Source organism: Cebus imitator, unplaced genomic scaffold, assembly GCF_001604975.1.
Source record: "Cebus imitator isolate Cc_AM_T3 unplaced genomic scaffold, Cebus_imitator-1.0 Scaffold444, whole genome shotgun sequence".
Classification (NCBI taxonomy): domain Eukaryota; kingdom Metazoa; phylum Chordata; class Mammalia; order Primates; family Cebidae; genus Cebus; species Cebus imitator.
In genome coordinates, this window is record NW_016107759.1 from 2703641 (window position 1) to 2718565 (window position 14925).

The 14925-nt window shown below is 57.5% G+C and overlaps 1 protein-coding gene and 2 long non-coding RNA genes across 4 annotated transcripts in view; 1 reads left to right on the forward strand and 2 right to left on the reverse strand.

The window, feature by feature from the left end:
* Nucleotides 1–2124: 2124 nt before the first annotated feature.
* LOC119468513 lies at nt 2125–5736 on the reverse strand. The gene is made up of 3 exons (XR_005197195.1): nt 5702–5736; nt 4730–5030; nt 2125–2256 (listed from the first exon to the last, which is right to left on the reverse strand). It is a non-coding gene; the product is annotated as an uncharacterized LOC119468513 (long non-coding RNA).
* A 2831-nt stretch (nt 5737–8567) lies between these two features.
* On the reverse strand, nt 8568–10089 carry LOC108290951. Of its 2 annotated transcripts, none has more exons than XR_005197197.1 (3): nt 10055–10089; nt 8824–8936; nt 8568–8686 (listed from the first exon to the last, which is right to left on the reverse strand). It is a non-coding gene; the product is annotated as an uncharacterized LOC108290951 (long non-coding RNA). The 2 variants fall into 2 exon arrangements; XR_005197198.1 differs by having other exon boundaries at nt 8568–8690.
* A 3071-nt stretch (nt 10090–13160) lies between these two features.
* HS3ST6 (heparan sulfate-glucosamine 3-sulfotransferase 6) overlaps nt 13161–14925 on the forward strand; it is a 5875-nt gene continuing 4110 nt past the window's right edge. The window contains exon 1 of the mRNA XM_017511072.2: nt 13161–13659. Within this exon, the coding sequence (XP_017366561.1) occupies nt 13247–13659 (413 nt within the window). The 5' untranslated portion in view covers nt 13161–13246. The remainder of the gene's footprint in view (nt 13660–14925) is intronic.

The following is a 14925-nucleotide window of genomic DNA, read 5'->3' on the forward strand; positions in this document are numbered from 1 at the left end:
GGGGCCAGGAGAGAGGGAGCAGCTGAGACATTATTGGAATCTTATTTGCCTCAAGATCACGCAGAGACAGCTTATTCAGTTGGTGGATTATATAACAGCCTCCCATATATTTTATATCTCTATCCTAGAATTTTCATAGCTTTCTTCTTTTAAAATAAAAAAAAAAAAAAAAAAAAAAAAAAAAAAGCTCTGAGTGGTTGTGTAGGTCAAAAGTGACCTACACAAAGTGAGGCTGAAATGCCAGGCCTGCCTCTGTGCACGGTAGAGAATGGGACTCAAAAGCTTCGGGAGGTTGGAGCGTCAGAGTGGATTTACCATTTGAGACCTACTCCCCCACCCTGGGAGAGAACAGAAGACACGCCTCTTACTACTGCCATGAGAAATAAATTTGTGAGGGGAACACGCCTCCTTCAAGAGCTCTGTGATCGCTTTTCTCCCGCAGGTCTGGAATTATACAACTGCAGTCCCTGGCTTGGGAAACCTATGTGGAGGGGAGTAGCTGGATCCCGGGTAGCAGGGGCCAGGTGGCAGGGCTCAAAGGCTCAAAACAAGGTGCACGTGGCTGCCGCAGTGAACAGCATTCAATCAGCGATCACAGTAATGTGGGTAACCCCCCACCTAGGCACCGAGGAAGGAGAGCTAAGCAGAACCCTGGCACAATTAAGGCCTGAAGAATATCTCACTTTATAGTCTTACCACTCAGTCATTTCCCTTTATACAATCCTCTATACATAATCATATAATAGTTCATAGAAGGAGCGCCTAAAGAAAATCTCACCCCTCAGTCATTCCCCTATACGTATATATAACTATATCTTAGCTCATAATCGGAGGAATGCCTAGAGTGGACACAGTAGAGAGCATGAATTAAGGAATAAGCAGCTTATAGTTGGAGGAATGTCTGGCGCAGACACAGTGCAGGGCATGATTTCAGGGAAAACAGTTATACCAGGACAAGAATCCATGGCCCAGGCAGCAGCGTTCAGTATTGTAAATTTACCCGCTGTATGGCAGGCTTGGGGTGAGGGCCACTCCTCCTGATAAAGGAGTTGTAGGACCTTGCTCCAGTTCTTGCAGAAGGCTGCCCTCAGAACGGCAATCCACCTTGGTGACTGTGAACTTTACCAGCTGTTTCTACTGTGCTGTTCAAAAAGCATCTTCCCATAGAACTCACTGGAAGCTGCCAACAGATGGCGGTAACCCTGACAGCTCTGTCACTGCTGTGTGACTTAAAGCATCCCTCCATAAATCTTCTTAGAAGTAGTTTCCCATAGATAGTGCATGGCCCACCATGCACCACCAAGGCTGTGCATGGCCCACCTTTAAGCCTTGGTGACCTAATGGGGGTGGACCCCTTACTGCACACAGCCCTTGCCTTCATGGGAACAGGCCCTTGCTGCGCACTGTCCACCTCCTGGCCTAGGTGACCTAATGGGGGTGGACCACTTGTTTTATTGCTCACGGCCCTATCACTGTCCTTAAAGATGATTTCACTCACTGCCCTGCCCCCTAACCTATACACAATAAATACTCATGATTCTGGACGTTTGGGGCCTTCCCTGACTCTGCTCATAGGTGGCGTGCCCCCCTGAGCCCAGCTGCATTTTCCTTGTACTTCTGCATCCTGTCTATTTCTGGGATCCTGCACCTCAGCACAGCATAAGGGACACCCCACGACCCTGTGGGGCCCTCAGCCCTATACAGTAATCTGACTCACAGAGACCCACGGCATTGACCTGTGGGCCATGGTGTTCCCAGAAGTGAAACAGATGGAAGCTGACTGAACTCTTTTTTTTTTTTTGAGACAGAGTCTCACTCTGTCACCCAGGCTGGAGTGCAGGGGTGTGATCTTGGTTCACTGCAACCTCTGCCTCCTGGGTTCAGGTGATTCTCCTGCCTCAGCCCCTAGAGTAGCTGGCTAATTTTTTTTTTTTTTTTTTTTTTTTTTGAGAAGGAGTCTCGCTCTGTCAGCAGGCTGGAGTGAAGTGGTGCAATCTCAGCTCACTGCAACCTCTGCCTCCAGGGTTCAAGCAATTCTCCTGCCCAGTAGCTGGGACTACAGGCATGTGCCACCATGCCCAGCTAATTTTTGAATTTTCAGTAGAGACGGGGTTTTACCATGTTGGCCAGGATGGTCTTGATCTCCTGACTTCGTGATCCACCCGCCTCAGGCTCCCAAACTGCTAGGATTACAAGTGTGAGCTACTGAGCCTGGGAGGGTTCCTTCCATCTTGCTCTCTGTCTGAATGTCCTTCTCTGCCAAGAAACAGACATCAACAAGTTCCTTCTGTCCAGCCAGATCCCCGAAGGCCCCGGGGGTTCTGAGGGTCCACACTGCCCGAGCTCATCTTGACCCCTGTCTAAGCCAGACGACCAAGAAAATGTTCTGTCTGTCCATCCGGCTGTGAGACATGCGGAGGGAGGGGAGATGGGCTGTGCTGCTCCCCCTGCTGGGCCCAGTAAACCTCGTCCTTTGGGGAGGTGACAAGGAGGGCCAAAGCAGGAGGAAACGGAGAGGGCAAGAGGAGGGGAAGGTCTCATTTGAGATCTACTCACCCACCCTGGGGAGCCAGGCCATGCTGGGAGGAAGGCCCTGCCCGGCCTCAGATCCAGGACCAGCGTTCTGGCTACATCTGTACCCCCTTCACAGACTGTAACTATTTCTTCGATTTTTCTTTTCTTTTTCTTTCTTTTTTTTTGAGACAAAGTTTCACTCTTGCTGCCCAGGCTGGAGTACAATGGCAAAATCTTCTCAGCTCACTGCAACTTCCACCTCCCAGGTTCAAACCATTCTCCTGGCTCAGCCTTCCGAGTAGCTGGGATTACAGGCGACCGCCACCACACCCAGCTAATTTTTTTGTATTTTTAGTAGACATGGGGTTTCACCATGTTGGCCAGGCTGGTCTCGAACTCCTGACCTCAGGCAATCCACCTGCCTCGGCCTCACAAAGCGCTGGGATTACAGGCCTGAGCCACCGTGCCCAGCAACTGTAACTATTTCTTTGTGGGTGATTTTGACCCCTGTCTCCACCTATCCATGAACTCTATCAGGGCAGTGACAGGTTCATTCTTGATTCCTTTCATGGCTCCACGCCTGACCAGAGTGAGAGCTCATGTTTGTTGAGTGACTAAGTGACTGCACGCGCTCCTATGCGTATGTGTGTGTGTTGTGTCCCTCCCTCCCTGACACCCCTCTCTACCTCTTTCCCAGTCCGTCCCTTCCCCAGGGTGGGCACTCCCAGCCTGGGCCCTCACAGGTAAAGGCAGTGCCTGTGAGCTGTGGCCCCACTCTGGAAAATGATTAGCGGCCTGGCCCTCCACAGGGGACAGCTGGGGCAGACTTCACACAGCGAGGAGGACCTCAGAGAACTCCCTCTCCCTGAGAACCACACCCTCCACCCCTGAGATCCGCTCTGCCCCATCCGCTCTGCCCCCCAACTGTGCCCTGCCTGCCAGGATTCCTGTGAGGGGAGCGAGAGGAGGGGGCTGCCGCCAGAGGGCAGGCCCAGCTGTCCTTGATTTGTGTGGGGTTTTTCCACTTTGGATGCCTGATTAGCCTGAGCTCATAAAGGATGTGGTTTCCTCCCAGGGAGGGGCTCCACAGAGAGGCCAGCCCCCCATTCCTGCCCTCCCCGAGGGCCCACTGTTCCCAGTTCACCCTGGTGGGAACTGAGGCGGGGCAGAAGCCCCTTGCTAGGGTGGGGTAGTGCTAACAGCAAGGGCTGTAGGGACCCTCAAGGCTGACTCAAGACCAGCTCCGGGCCCGGTGTGGTGGCTCATGCTTGTAATTCCAGCACTTTGGGAAGCTGAGGTAGGAGAATCACTTGAGCCCAGGAGTTTAACACCAGCTTGGGCAACATAGTGAGATCCCATATCTACCAAAAACTGTTTTTCATTCTTGACCAAGCCACTTTAATTTGTAACTTAAACGTACAATATAAAGTTGATAATCCTTGAAATTCTCACCTGGCTCTTGTAAAGAGTGAGTCTGAGTCTACACCTTCAGTCTTCGTCATCAGGAGGGAAGGATCAGGAGACCGACAGTGACTCAGCATGACTTCTGAGTCATGCCAAAAGCGCCAGAGAATCCAGAACCACGTGGTTGTACTTAAGATCTCAATCCAGATCACCTGGGTTCTGGTCAGCTGGGGGAACTGTCTATATCGGGGCTCAATGTGCACACCACCACCAGCATGAAGGACTCCATCTCCAGCAGCCCGTGCGCGGCCACTTCCGAAAAGGCCTCCAACACCAGTGAAAGATGCCAGCCAAGTCAGAGCCAATATGCTCGCCCATGTCCGCCCCGTTGTCCCCGGCCCAAAAACTGTTTTAATTAGTCAGGCATGGTGGGGCACACCTGTGGTCCCAGTTACTCAGGAGGCTGAGGTGGGAGGATCTCTTCAGCACAGGAGGTCAAGGCTGCAGTGAACTATGCACCACTGCACTCCAGCCTGGGCCACAGAGCAAGACCTAATCTCAGGAAAAAAGAAAAAAAAGCCACCTCTGTCCCCTCCTAGTAGATGACCTTAGCAGGAATCCAGGTCCTGTGATCCTGTGAGCCTCACTTCCCTACCGTATTAAAGTTGGCACTCGCCGGCTCCCTGAGCACTGAGCTCCTAAGTGCTTGGTGAATGTTCTTTATGATAAGGACCCAGAGAACATGCAGTGATGGTCACAGAAGAATGGGTGCCCTGAGGGTGCTCCCACCCTGGGGAACCTGAGTACCTACCTCATAATTCCGTCTTCTCTGTTGACAAGGCTGGAGTGGAAAGGCATCACTGGCCTCACGGTGGCTTGCTGACCCCAGGGCCACTGTGACAGAGAAGGGTTGTGGGGTTGCCCAGGATTTGCCAGGGCAGACCAGATTCCCAGAGTCGGGAAGGATGCTTCCCTAGTCTTCAGTCCCACGCCTGCTGGGAGCCTGCCTGGGGCTGCAGGGTTTGCCAGAGGAGCCAGACCTCTCTCCTGTGGAGGGGTGGCCGGCCCCCAGCCTGCTTCCAGACACCCTCACTCCTTTCCCTTGGGTCTTCCTGGAGGAATCAGCACAGACAGAAGGCGACTTGTTACTAGCTCCTGTCCACCTCCCCCAATGAATAACTGGGCCCTGCAAACTGATTCTTGCCCACTAGCCTAGCCCCGCTCAATTTGTAACAATGTTGGCTAGGCATGGTGGCTCACGCCTGTAATCCCAGCACTTTAGGAGGCTGAGGCAGGAGGATCACGAGGTTAAGAGATCGAGACCATTCTGGCCAACATGGTGAAACCCGTCTCTACTAAAAATACAAAAATTAGCCGGGCGTGGTGGCGCATGCCTGTAGTCCCAGCTACTAGGGAGGCTGACGCAGGAGAATCACTTGCACCTGGGAGAAGGAGGTTGCAGTGAACAAAGATGATGCCACTGCACTCCAGCCTGGCGACGGAGCTAGACTCCGTCTCAAAACAAACAAACAAACAAACAAAAACATAATTGACAGAGCTCAGGAGCTCACACCTGTGATCCCAGCACTCTGGGAAGCCGAGGCGGGGGATTCCTTGGCCCAGGAATTCAAGGCCAGCCTGGGCTAAGGCCTGTAATCCCAGCACTTTGGGAGGCCAAGGCAGGTGGGTCATTTAAGTGCAGGAGTTCCAGACCATCCTGGACAACAGGGCAAAAACCCATCTCTATTAAAACTACAAAACTCAGCTGGGTGTAGTAATAAACCTGTAGTCCCGGCTATCCGGGAGGCTGAGCTGGGAGGATCGCTTGAGTCCAGGAATTCGAGGCTGCAGGGAGCCATGGTCGTGCCACTGCACTCCAGCCCAGGTATAAGAGACCCCCTTCTCAAGAAGAAACCACCAAACTGTAATTACGACAAACGAAATCAAACTGGAGAGGTGGGGTCAGCCCAGGTCAGAGCAGGCAAGGACGGTGGAAACCTTGAAGGAGCGACCTGGTCTGGTTATCACTTTGCAGAGAGGGCTCTGGCTGGGGGAAGGCAGCTGGGAGCTGTGTGGGTTGTCGGGAAGAGAGGTGGGCGAGGAAAGAGGCCTGGCAGGTGGAAACTTAGGATGTGGCCCTGAGGGCGGGCCAGGTGCGGGCAGCCTAGGTCCCACCCAGCTGCCTGGAGAAGGGGATGGGGGCGTCCCGCTTCCACCCACGCCCCACTCACGCCTACCGTTCCCACCGGCCGCGCCGCCCCCGCCCCCAGCTCTGTCCTACTCCGGTGACCCTGGAAAGGGCACCCGCCGCTGCGACTGCGCTGCCTACAGCGGTCACTTCGTGAAGGCCAGCAATCCCCTGCAGTCGCCCCTGCACCCTCGGACGCCCAGAGGCCTTGGCCTGGGTGCCAGGCACCCGCCGGGGGGCGGGCGTGGCGGAGGGGCCTTCTCCGCGAGGACCGCTCGCCGCCTCCGCCGCGCCACCCCGCGGCTACCTGGGGAACTGCAGCGTCGGCCCATCCCCGCGCCTGCGCACTCAGACCCGCCCGGCCGGCAGCGCGGAGCGAGCTCGCCCCCTGCCGGTCAGGACTGGGTTCCGCGCCGCAGCCGACACTCAGGGGAGCGGAAAGCGGTGGGTGAGCAGGAGTCCAAAGCGCGGTCGGTCCCCATTCGTGCCGCAGACGTCTCCTGGGGGTGCTCTGAGCCAGGCCTGGGCCCTGGCCAGGGATCACAGTGTCCTGGACACAGAGTTCCTCTTTCTCCCTCGTCCCTCGCCCGAGGTGACCACCCAGCCGTGCCCAGGCCTGCCCGCTGCTCCTGAACCCAACTCTTTTTTTTTTTTTTTTTTTTTGAGACAGAGTTTCGCTCTTGTTACCCAGGCTGGAGTGCAATGGCGCGATCTCGGCTCACCGCAACCTCCGCCTCCTGGGTTCAGGCAATTCTCCTGCCTCAGCCTCCTGAGTAGCTGGGATTACAAGCACGCGCCACCATGCCCAGCTAATGTTTTGTATTTTTAGTAGAGACGGGGTTTCACCATGTTGACCAGGATGGTCTTGATCTCTTGACCTCGTGATCCACCCGCCTCAGCCTCCCAAAGTGCTGGGATTACAGGCTTGAGCCACCGCGCCCGGCTCTGAACCCAACTCTTGAGAGGCAAGGCTGTGCCCTGGGGAGGAAGGGGCGGCACCCTCAGTCTTCTGTTTCTCAAGGAAATCCAGGGGGCAGCCCCGAGGATGGGGTGTCACCCAGAAGGAGCCGGAGGGCGGGGTGGCTGATTCCACACAGACACTCCATTGCTGGAAACACCACCCCGTTCTCTAGTGACGCCGCACACAGCCCCTGCCCACAGCCACCCTTTGCTGGGCCCTCAATTTGGAGTCGGCTTGCTGCCCACCCCCAGAACCCAGTCGCCCCCTCCCACCCTCTCCACCCTGCCACACCCCTCCTAACATGGATGTGCGGATGAGCCTGCCGCTCTGGGGTGCAGGCAGCAGTCACTACTTCCCAGCCCCCGCAGGCTCAGCACCCCTACGCTGCTGTGGTGAGATCTCCCGCACCAGCAGGCCTCCCGCCTCCCAGCTACAGGCCTGGACACAGCGACACAGTGGAGCCCGGGACACAGCCCTGCACACAGGGGCCCAGTTTGCAGGTGAAGGCCAGTCTGCTCTGGGGCCTTAGTCCACTCTTGGGGACATCATGGCCCCAGATGCAGAGGTGGGAGTTCTGGGAGAAGGCAGCACAGTCCAGACCCTGCCTGGCCCCGTGCCTTTGAAGTCCGCTGCCCGCTCAACAACTCCTTCTCTGCCACAGCAGAGCCGCCTTCCACAGGCCCTGCCCGCAGAGCCCTTCCCAGAGCCACTGTTCCTCCTGCAGGGAGAAGCAGAAAGGGGCAGGTGTAGGCAGAGAGGACCTGAGCTGGCTGCCTGGAGCAGTACTGGAAGCCCCGTGCACCCCTGCCAGGCTGACCATCACCAGCTGACCCGGCATGGCAGGACAAGGACCCTGATCAGAGGCCACTGGTGGTCGGCCATGTGTGGCACGGAGTGGCAGGGCCCCAGCCCAGGGAGAAAGTTCTCAGAGCTCCTCCTTGCTGGGTGAAGTCTGCCCCAGCTGTCCCAGGTTGAGGGCGGGGCCGCTAATCATTTTCCAGAGTGGGGTCACAGCTCACAGGCCCTGCCTTTGCCTGTGGAGCCCCAGGCTGTGGGTTCCCACCCTGGGGAGGGCACAGACTGGGAAGGAGGTGGAGAGGGGTGTCAGGGAGGGACATACACACACACACACACACACACACACACACACAGTCACTTAGTCATTCAACAAACATCAGCTCTCACTCTGGTCGATGGTGGAGCCATGAACGGAATCAAAACTGACCCCATCTCTGCCCTTGTAGAGCTCATGGGTAGGTGGAGACAGGGATGAAAATCACCCACAAAGAAATAGTTGGTGAAGGGGACAGAGACACAGCCAGGACTGGTCATGGATCGGAGGCCAGGCAGGACCTTCCTCCCAGCATGGTCTGGCTCCCCAGGACTCCTCACTTCTTCCCCTCTCTGTCTTCTGCTTTGGCCCTCCTTGTCACCTCCCCAAGGGACGAGGTTTACTGGGCCCACCAGCGGGAGCAGCACAGCCCATCTCCCCTTCCTCCACATGTCTCATAGCCGGAGGATGGACAGACAGACCATCTGCCTGGTCGTCTGGCTTAGACAGGGGTCAAGATGAGCTTGGGCAGTGTGGACCCTCAGAACCCCTGGAGCCTTGGGAGAATCTGGCTGGGCAGAAGGAACTTGTTGATATCTGTTTCTTGGCAGAGGACATTCAGACAGAGAGCAGGACACAAGGGACCCTCCCAGGATGCAGGGACACTCACCACCCTCTGTCCCTACGGCCTGGTCTGTCCATTACCTTGTAGGTCAGAGAAGGGGATCCACAGTCCACGGGTCATACAGGAAGTAGCTGGCAGAGCATCGGACCTGGGGCCCCCAACTGCAAGGCCAGGGAGGAGCTGCTCCGGTGTCCTGGGGCAGAGGGAGGAAAGCCACTGTGTGGGTGAGGAGCATGGATAAGAAGTTCCTGAAATTATCAAATTTAACCTTCACAAGCCACTCCATGCAGAGTTACTATATGATTGAGCAATTCCACTCCTAGGTATGTTCCCTACAGACAGGAATCCTATGTCCACACAAAACTACCTACCTGGATGTTCATGGCAGCGTTATTCATAAGAGCCCCACAGTAGACATGAATGAGGGAATCAGCAAAAGGTGGTCCACGCATGTGATGGAGTACTAGTCAGCCACGAAGAGGAGTGAGGCACTGACACACGCCACAATGAGGATGAACCTGGAGAACATTATGCTGAGTGAGAGATGCCAGACACAAAAGGAAATTATTGTATAATTCTCTTCCTTTTTTTTTTTCTTTTTAGAGATGAGGTCTCACTCTGTCTCCCAGGCTGGAGTGCAGTGGTGCAATTTCAGCTCACTGCAACCTCTGCCTCCCAGGTTCAAGGGATTCTCGTGCCTCAGCCTCCCATGTAGCTGGGACTAATTTATTATTATTATTATTTGAGGTGGAGCTTTGCTTTTGTTGCCCAAGCTGGGATCTCGGCCCACTGCAGCCTCTGCCTCCTGGGTTCAAGTGATTCTCCTGCCTCAGCCTCTCAAGTCACTGGGATTACAGGCCTGCACCATCATGCCCGGTTAATTTTTTGTATTTTTTTGTAGAGACGGGGTTTCTCCATGTTGGTCAGGCTGGTCTTGAACTCCGAACCTCAGGTGATCCACTCGCCTCAGTCTCCCGAAGTGCTGGGATTACAGGGGTGAGCCACTGCGCCCAGCCCACACCTGGCTAATTTATGGTAGGGATGGAGTTTCACCATGTTGGCCAGGCTGGCCTCAAACTCCTGAGCTCAAGTGATTCGGCCGCCTTGGCCTCCCAAAGTTCTGGAATTACAGGTGTGAGCCACTGTGACTGGCCGTATTTATTTATTTCTTTTTTAAGAGATGGGCTCTCACTCTGTCACCCAGACTGGAATGCAGTGTTATAATCATGGCTCACTGCAGCCTCAAACTCCTGGGCTCAAGTGATCCTCCCACCTCAGCCTTCTGAGTAAGCTAGGACTACAGGTACATACCATCATGCTTGGCTAATTTTGAAATATTTTGTAGAGACTGGGACTCTGTATGTTGCCCAGGCTGGTTTTGAATTCCTTGCCTTGAGTGAACCTCCTGCCTCGGCCTTCCAAAGTGCTGGGACTACTGGCGTGTGCCACTGTGCCCGGCTAATTTCTAAATTTTCTGTAGAGACGGTGTTTTGCTTTGTTGCTCAGGTTAACCTTGAACTCTTGGCTTCAAGCAATGATTCTCTTTCTGTGAAATGTCCAGAAAAGGCAAATCCATAGAGACAGAAAGTAGATTCCTGGTTGCCAGGGGCTGGGGGAAGGGGAGAGAATAGGGCATAATTACTAATGGACACAGAATTTCTTTTTGGGGTGATAGAACTGTTCTAAAATTGATTGTGGTGATGATTGCACAACTGTGAATATACTGAAAACCAGTGATTTGCACAGGGCAAGTGGCTGGAGTGTATGGTGTGTGAATTACATCGAAATAACGCTGTTACTGAAGAGACCCTTCAGAATCATGCCGTGGGTCTTCGTTTTACAAAGAAGGGTCTGGGCCGGGCGCAGCAGCTACGCCTGTAATCCCAGCACTTTGGGAGGCTGAGGTGGGTGGATCATGAGGTCCGGAATTTGAGACCAGCCCGACCAACATGGTGAAATCCTGTCTCTACTAAAAGTACAAAAATTAGCCGAGTGTCGTGGCACGTGCCTGTAATCCCATCTACTCTGCAGGCTGAGACAGGAGACTTGCTCAAACCCGGGAGGTGGAGGTTGCAGCGAGCGGAGATAGCGCCATTGCACTCCAGCCTGGGCGACAGAGCGAGACAGTCTCAAAATGAAACAAGCAAAACAAAACAACCTGGTGGCTCAGAGTTGGTAGGAGCCTGAGGAGGAGGCGGGGCTGGACCAGCCTCAGACCAGCGTCTAAGCCCCGTCCCTGTTCCTGCTGGGCCTTTAGCTCCACCCCATCCTCTACTGCCCGGGGCTCTCTGCTGCTCAGGCTTCACCCACTTGGTTCCTTGGCCTGAAATGCTATTCTCCTCCTCTTCACCGGGCTGTCACCTCCAGAAAGCCTTCCCGACCTCTCCGCCCACGCATACCCTTCCACTGAGCGACATTAATGGAGTGCCTAGTCCGTCCCAAGCTGTTAGGTGCTGGGGATCCACTGGTGAACAAACAGCCCCGGTGCTGCCATCCTGGGCATCCCCGGGAGTGCAGCCACCCATCAGCTGATTGCCAGATGGAGGGAGGGGTCAGCTTCCAGCAGAACCCTCGGAGCTGACTCCCAGTCCCTGGTATCTCTCCCCCTGCCCCCAGTGCCTTCCACATCCGGCCGTTCCGGTCAATTCCTCCTGGAAAGTCCTTTGGCCCTCAGCAGGGACTAAGGAAAAAGCATCCAGCAGGGGGATGGACGGCAGAGGAAAGGCCAGGAGATGGACATGACCATGGCGGGGCTGGGCTGGGGGCTGGAGGGGCGGCCAGGGAATCAGTGCTGGAATTTCAAGTCTTGGTGGGGACTGCTGACATTGTGGGGTGAGTGTTGCAGGGTGGGACACCTGCTCCTGCCCCGAGCCAGTCCGTCTGGAACAATCCCGTGTCAAGCTAGACCAGAAGATGAACTTCCTGTGCCCTGCATGTGCCAGCGTGCTCTCCTCACAAAGCCGTGCCCAATGCCTGCCCATGGGGCTCCTGTGGAGACTTGCACAGACGAGCTGGTGCCACCCGTGTGTCTGGGGCCCAGGCTGGGGGTCTGGTCAGCGGTCTTCACCCCATCAGCCCCATGTGGCCCCCTCTGACCAGGGCTGCCGCTGGGTGGGAGCTGCGGAATGTCTGTGGGTCGTGGAGGCCCTCTGCCCTTTGAGGCAGCCCAGCTGCTGGGACTTGTCCAGATACCATTAGGGCTGGAATGGCTCATTAATGAGCAAAGCTCAGGGCAGGGGCTGCGAGCCAGTGGCCGGAAAGATGCCGGGCCATTTTGGGGAGACTGTGCCTGCCTGGCACCAACCCTTCAGCCAGGAAGGCTGGGGCAGAGGCAGAGAGAGGACCTGGGTCTAATGCCATCTTTCCCCTGGGATGGGTCGAGTTGCTCACCCTCTCTGAGCCCCGCTGGCCTCCCCTGCAGGCTGTTGCTGGACATTCAGTGAACCTGGTGGGATGTGAGGTTCCTGCAGTGTCCAGTGTCCCACAGGTCCCAGCCAAGAGACCCCTGAATCTCACGCCCATCAGAGGCAGCCCATAAGGCAGGTCCTGGGCTCCTTCTCTTTCCCAACACAGAGATCCCTGAGTCCTCCGCACCTCCAGTGGGGGCCACTTTGCCAACTTCCGAAATGCGCCACTGACGTCTCAGGGGAGTGCCAGGTGGACCAGTCTGGGCAAATGGGGTGACTAGTAGACAGAGTGGGTCTCAGGCCTGAATTCAGCTCACCACCGGGGCCCTGGGAGGGAAGCCTCTCTTCTCTGAGCCTGTCCCCTCCATTCTAAAACTGTAACTAGAGGTGACTTGGCCTCTCAGCCGCCAGGCTGTGACCCTGATGTGTGGCAAGGCTGACTGTCAGCTGGGAGTGTAGGACGCACCCCATTCCCGGCCGCAGACTTCCCCCACACGTTCTGGGACCCCTGTCTGCACACTGGGGTGCTGGCCGATCCTCGTTCTCCCTTGGCAGGCCGAATGCCCGGACTGACACGCTTCCTCGGTCCCCTTGGTCTGGCGATGAGGCTCCCACTCCTGCAGGCCAAGGCTCGGCCCGTGCACCTGCTGCGCACGTACCTGAGTAGGTCGCGGCGGGGGGTGGCGTCCGCTTTCAAACAGAAGGTCCGGAGACCGCGCGCCGCCCTGTTCCTGCCCTGCGTCCCGAACCGCCGCCGCCGCCGCATCGTCCCCACGCAGGGGTGAAGACGCCCTAGCCAAGCGAGCCAGAGCCTGGGGTCTCGGAGCGGGAGCGTCCTCGTAGTCCTGGCAGCTCGAGTCGCGCCCGGGTGGTGGCGGCTGCCGGCTGGTCCCAGCCCCGGCAGTCGCCTCGGAGGGGGAGAAAGAGGGGGAGGGCGTCCCGGCCCCGCCTCTGGACCCGCCCCGCGCCCGCTCCCAGACTGCGGGGCTGCGGGACGCAGAGCAGAAACCGGGCGCCCACGGGCTGAGTGGCGCGCGGGCCGGGATGCGCGCCCTCCTGCCGCCCCCGCTCCCGGGACAGGGCGCGGCACGACCCCATGGCAGGTAGCGGCGGCCTGGGCGGCGGGGCCGTGGGCGGCCAGAGTGCGGGGGCCGGGCAAGTGGCAGCTCTGCCTGCGTCCCGCGCGCCGCTTCTGCTCATGGTCCTGGTGCTCGGCGCCTACTGCCTCTGCGCCCTCCCCGGCCACTGCCCGCCGGCCGCCCGCGCCCCAGGGCCGGCCCCGGCGCCAGCCGAGCCTTCCAGCTCCGTCCGCTGCCCGGGAGCTAAGGACCTGCCCGAAGCCATTGGCCCCGGCCGCCGGCGCTTCCCGCAGGCGCTCATCGTGGGCGTGAAGAAGGGTGGCACGCGCGCCCTGCTGGAGTTCCTGCGGCTGCACCCCGACGTCCGCGCGCTCGGCTCCGAGCCCCACTTCTTCGACAGGTGCTATGAGCGTGGCCTCGCCTGGTATCGGTGAGCACCCTGGCGCGTCCGCCCCGTCCGCTTCCGTGCGCGCCTCGGCCAGCGCCTTCCTGGGGAGGGTATCGTGCGCCCCAGGGAGCAGCGGGGCGAGGTCTCCGGGCACTGGGGCTGGGACCGCCCTGGTGAGGGGCCCAGGCTTGAGCCGAGGACGCGGCTCGGGAAGGAGGAATGGTATCTGGCTAGGATTCCCTAAAACTTTGAAGACACTGGGGGAAAGCCCCGATTCCCTTCGCTCTGCTGAGGGATCTACTGGGACTGGGGGAGGCAGTGCGATCCCAGCCGGGAGGTCCTTCCTAGCCCATGGGATTACCTGGGAGCGTTAGAAATGCCTCTCCCGCCCTGTCACTGGGCGCGCAGGTGTGACTCTCTGACCCCTGGCCAGGTACCCTATAAAGGGCCTTCCAAGTTCCAGGCTGTGCAGATGGGGTGAATTAGCAGACAGAGTAGGTCTCAGGCCTGAAAGCATCCTTCCTCCCCAAGACCCCCAACTCTGGGCACAGGAACCCTCTCGGTGGTCATGGGAGTCTGGAGAAAGTCTGGGCTTTGGAAAGGAGGAGGCTGCCTTTAGGTGAGTGCCCAGGGTGACTCCAGCCCCGCACATGGGGCTCTGTGGCTGTTCTGCCTCTACTCAGGATGGACGTGGGCTGTGGCAGTGGAATGTGGGGAGCATGCAGCCACAGCTGAAGCACCCTGCTCTGGTGGCTGTTCACCTCCAAGCTTGGACCGAGCCCCTGCCAAGAGGACCCTGCCCAAGGCCACCTGACAAATCAGTGGGAGCGGCAGGACCCAGGCGCTTCACCTCCAGATGCTCCAGTTTCTCTGTTCCGGATCCGCTGATCCTCTTCCTCCCCCAACTCCTACCCCTATTTGTTAACTTTGCCTTTTGCCTTTTGTACTAAAACTACTCTTGGGTTTGGAGGGCAGGCAGGGAGGGGCTCCGTGAGAGCAGGGGGGCTAGCTTTTGAGATCTGGAGGGCTGGTGCCAGCAGCGGGTGCTGGGGAAGTCAGGTGGTGGCTGGGGGAGGTGGAGTCCATCCTGGGGCTCACCTGGCTGAATCGGGCATCTTCAGCTCAGGCTCTGGGGACAGACCTCACTCCCCTGATAGCGGGCAGGGTTCAGAATGCATCCCTAATCCCTGCTGCTGGGAGGAGGGGAGGAGGAGCTACTTGGGAGGCTGAGGCAGGAGAATTGCTTGAACCCGGGAGGCAGAGGTTGTAGTGGGCCGAGATGGCACCACTGCTCTCCAGCCTGGGCAA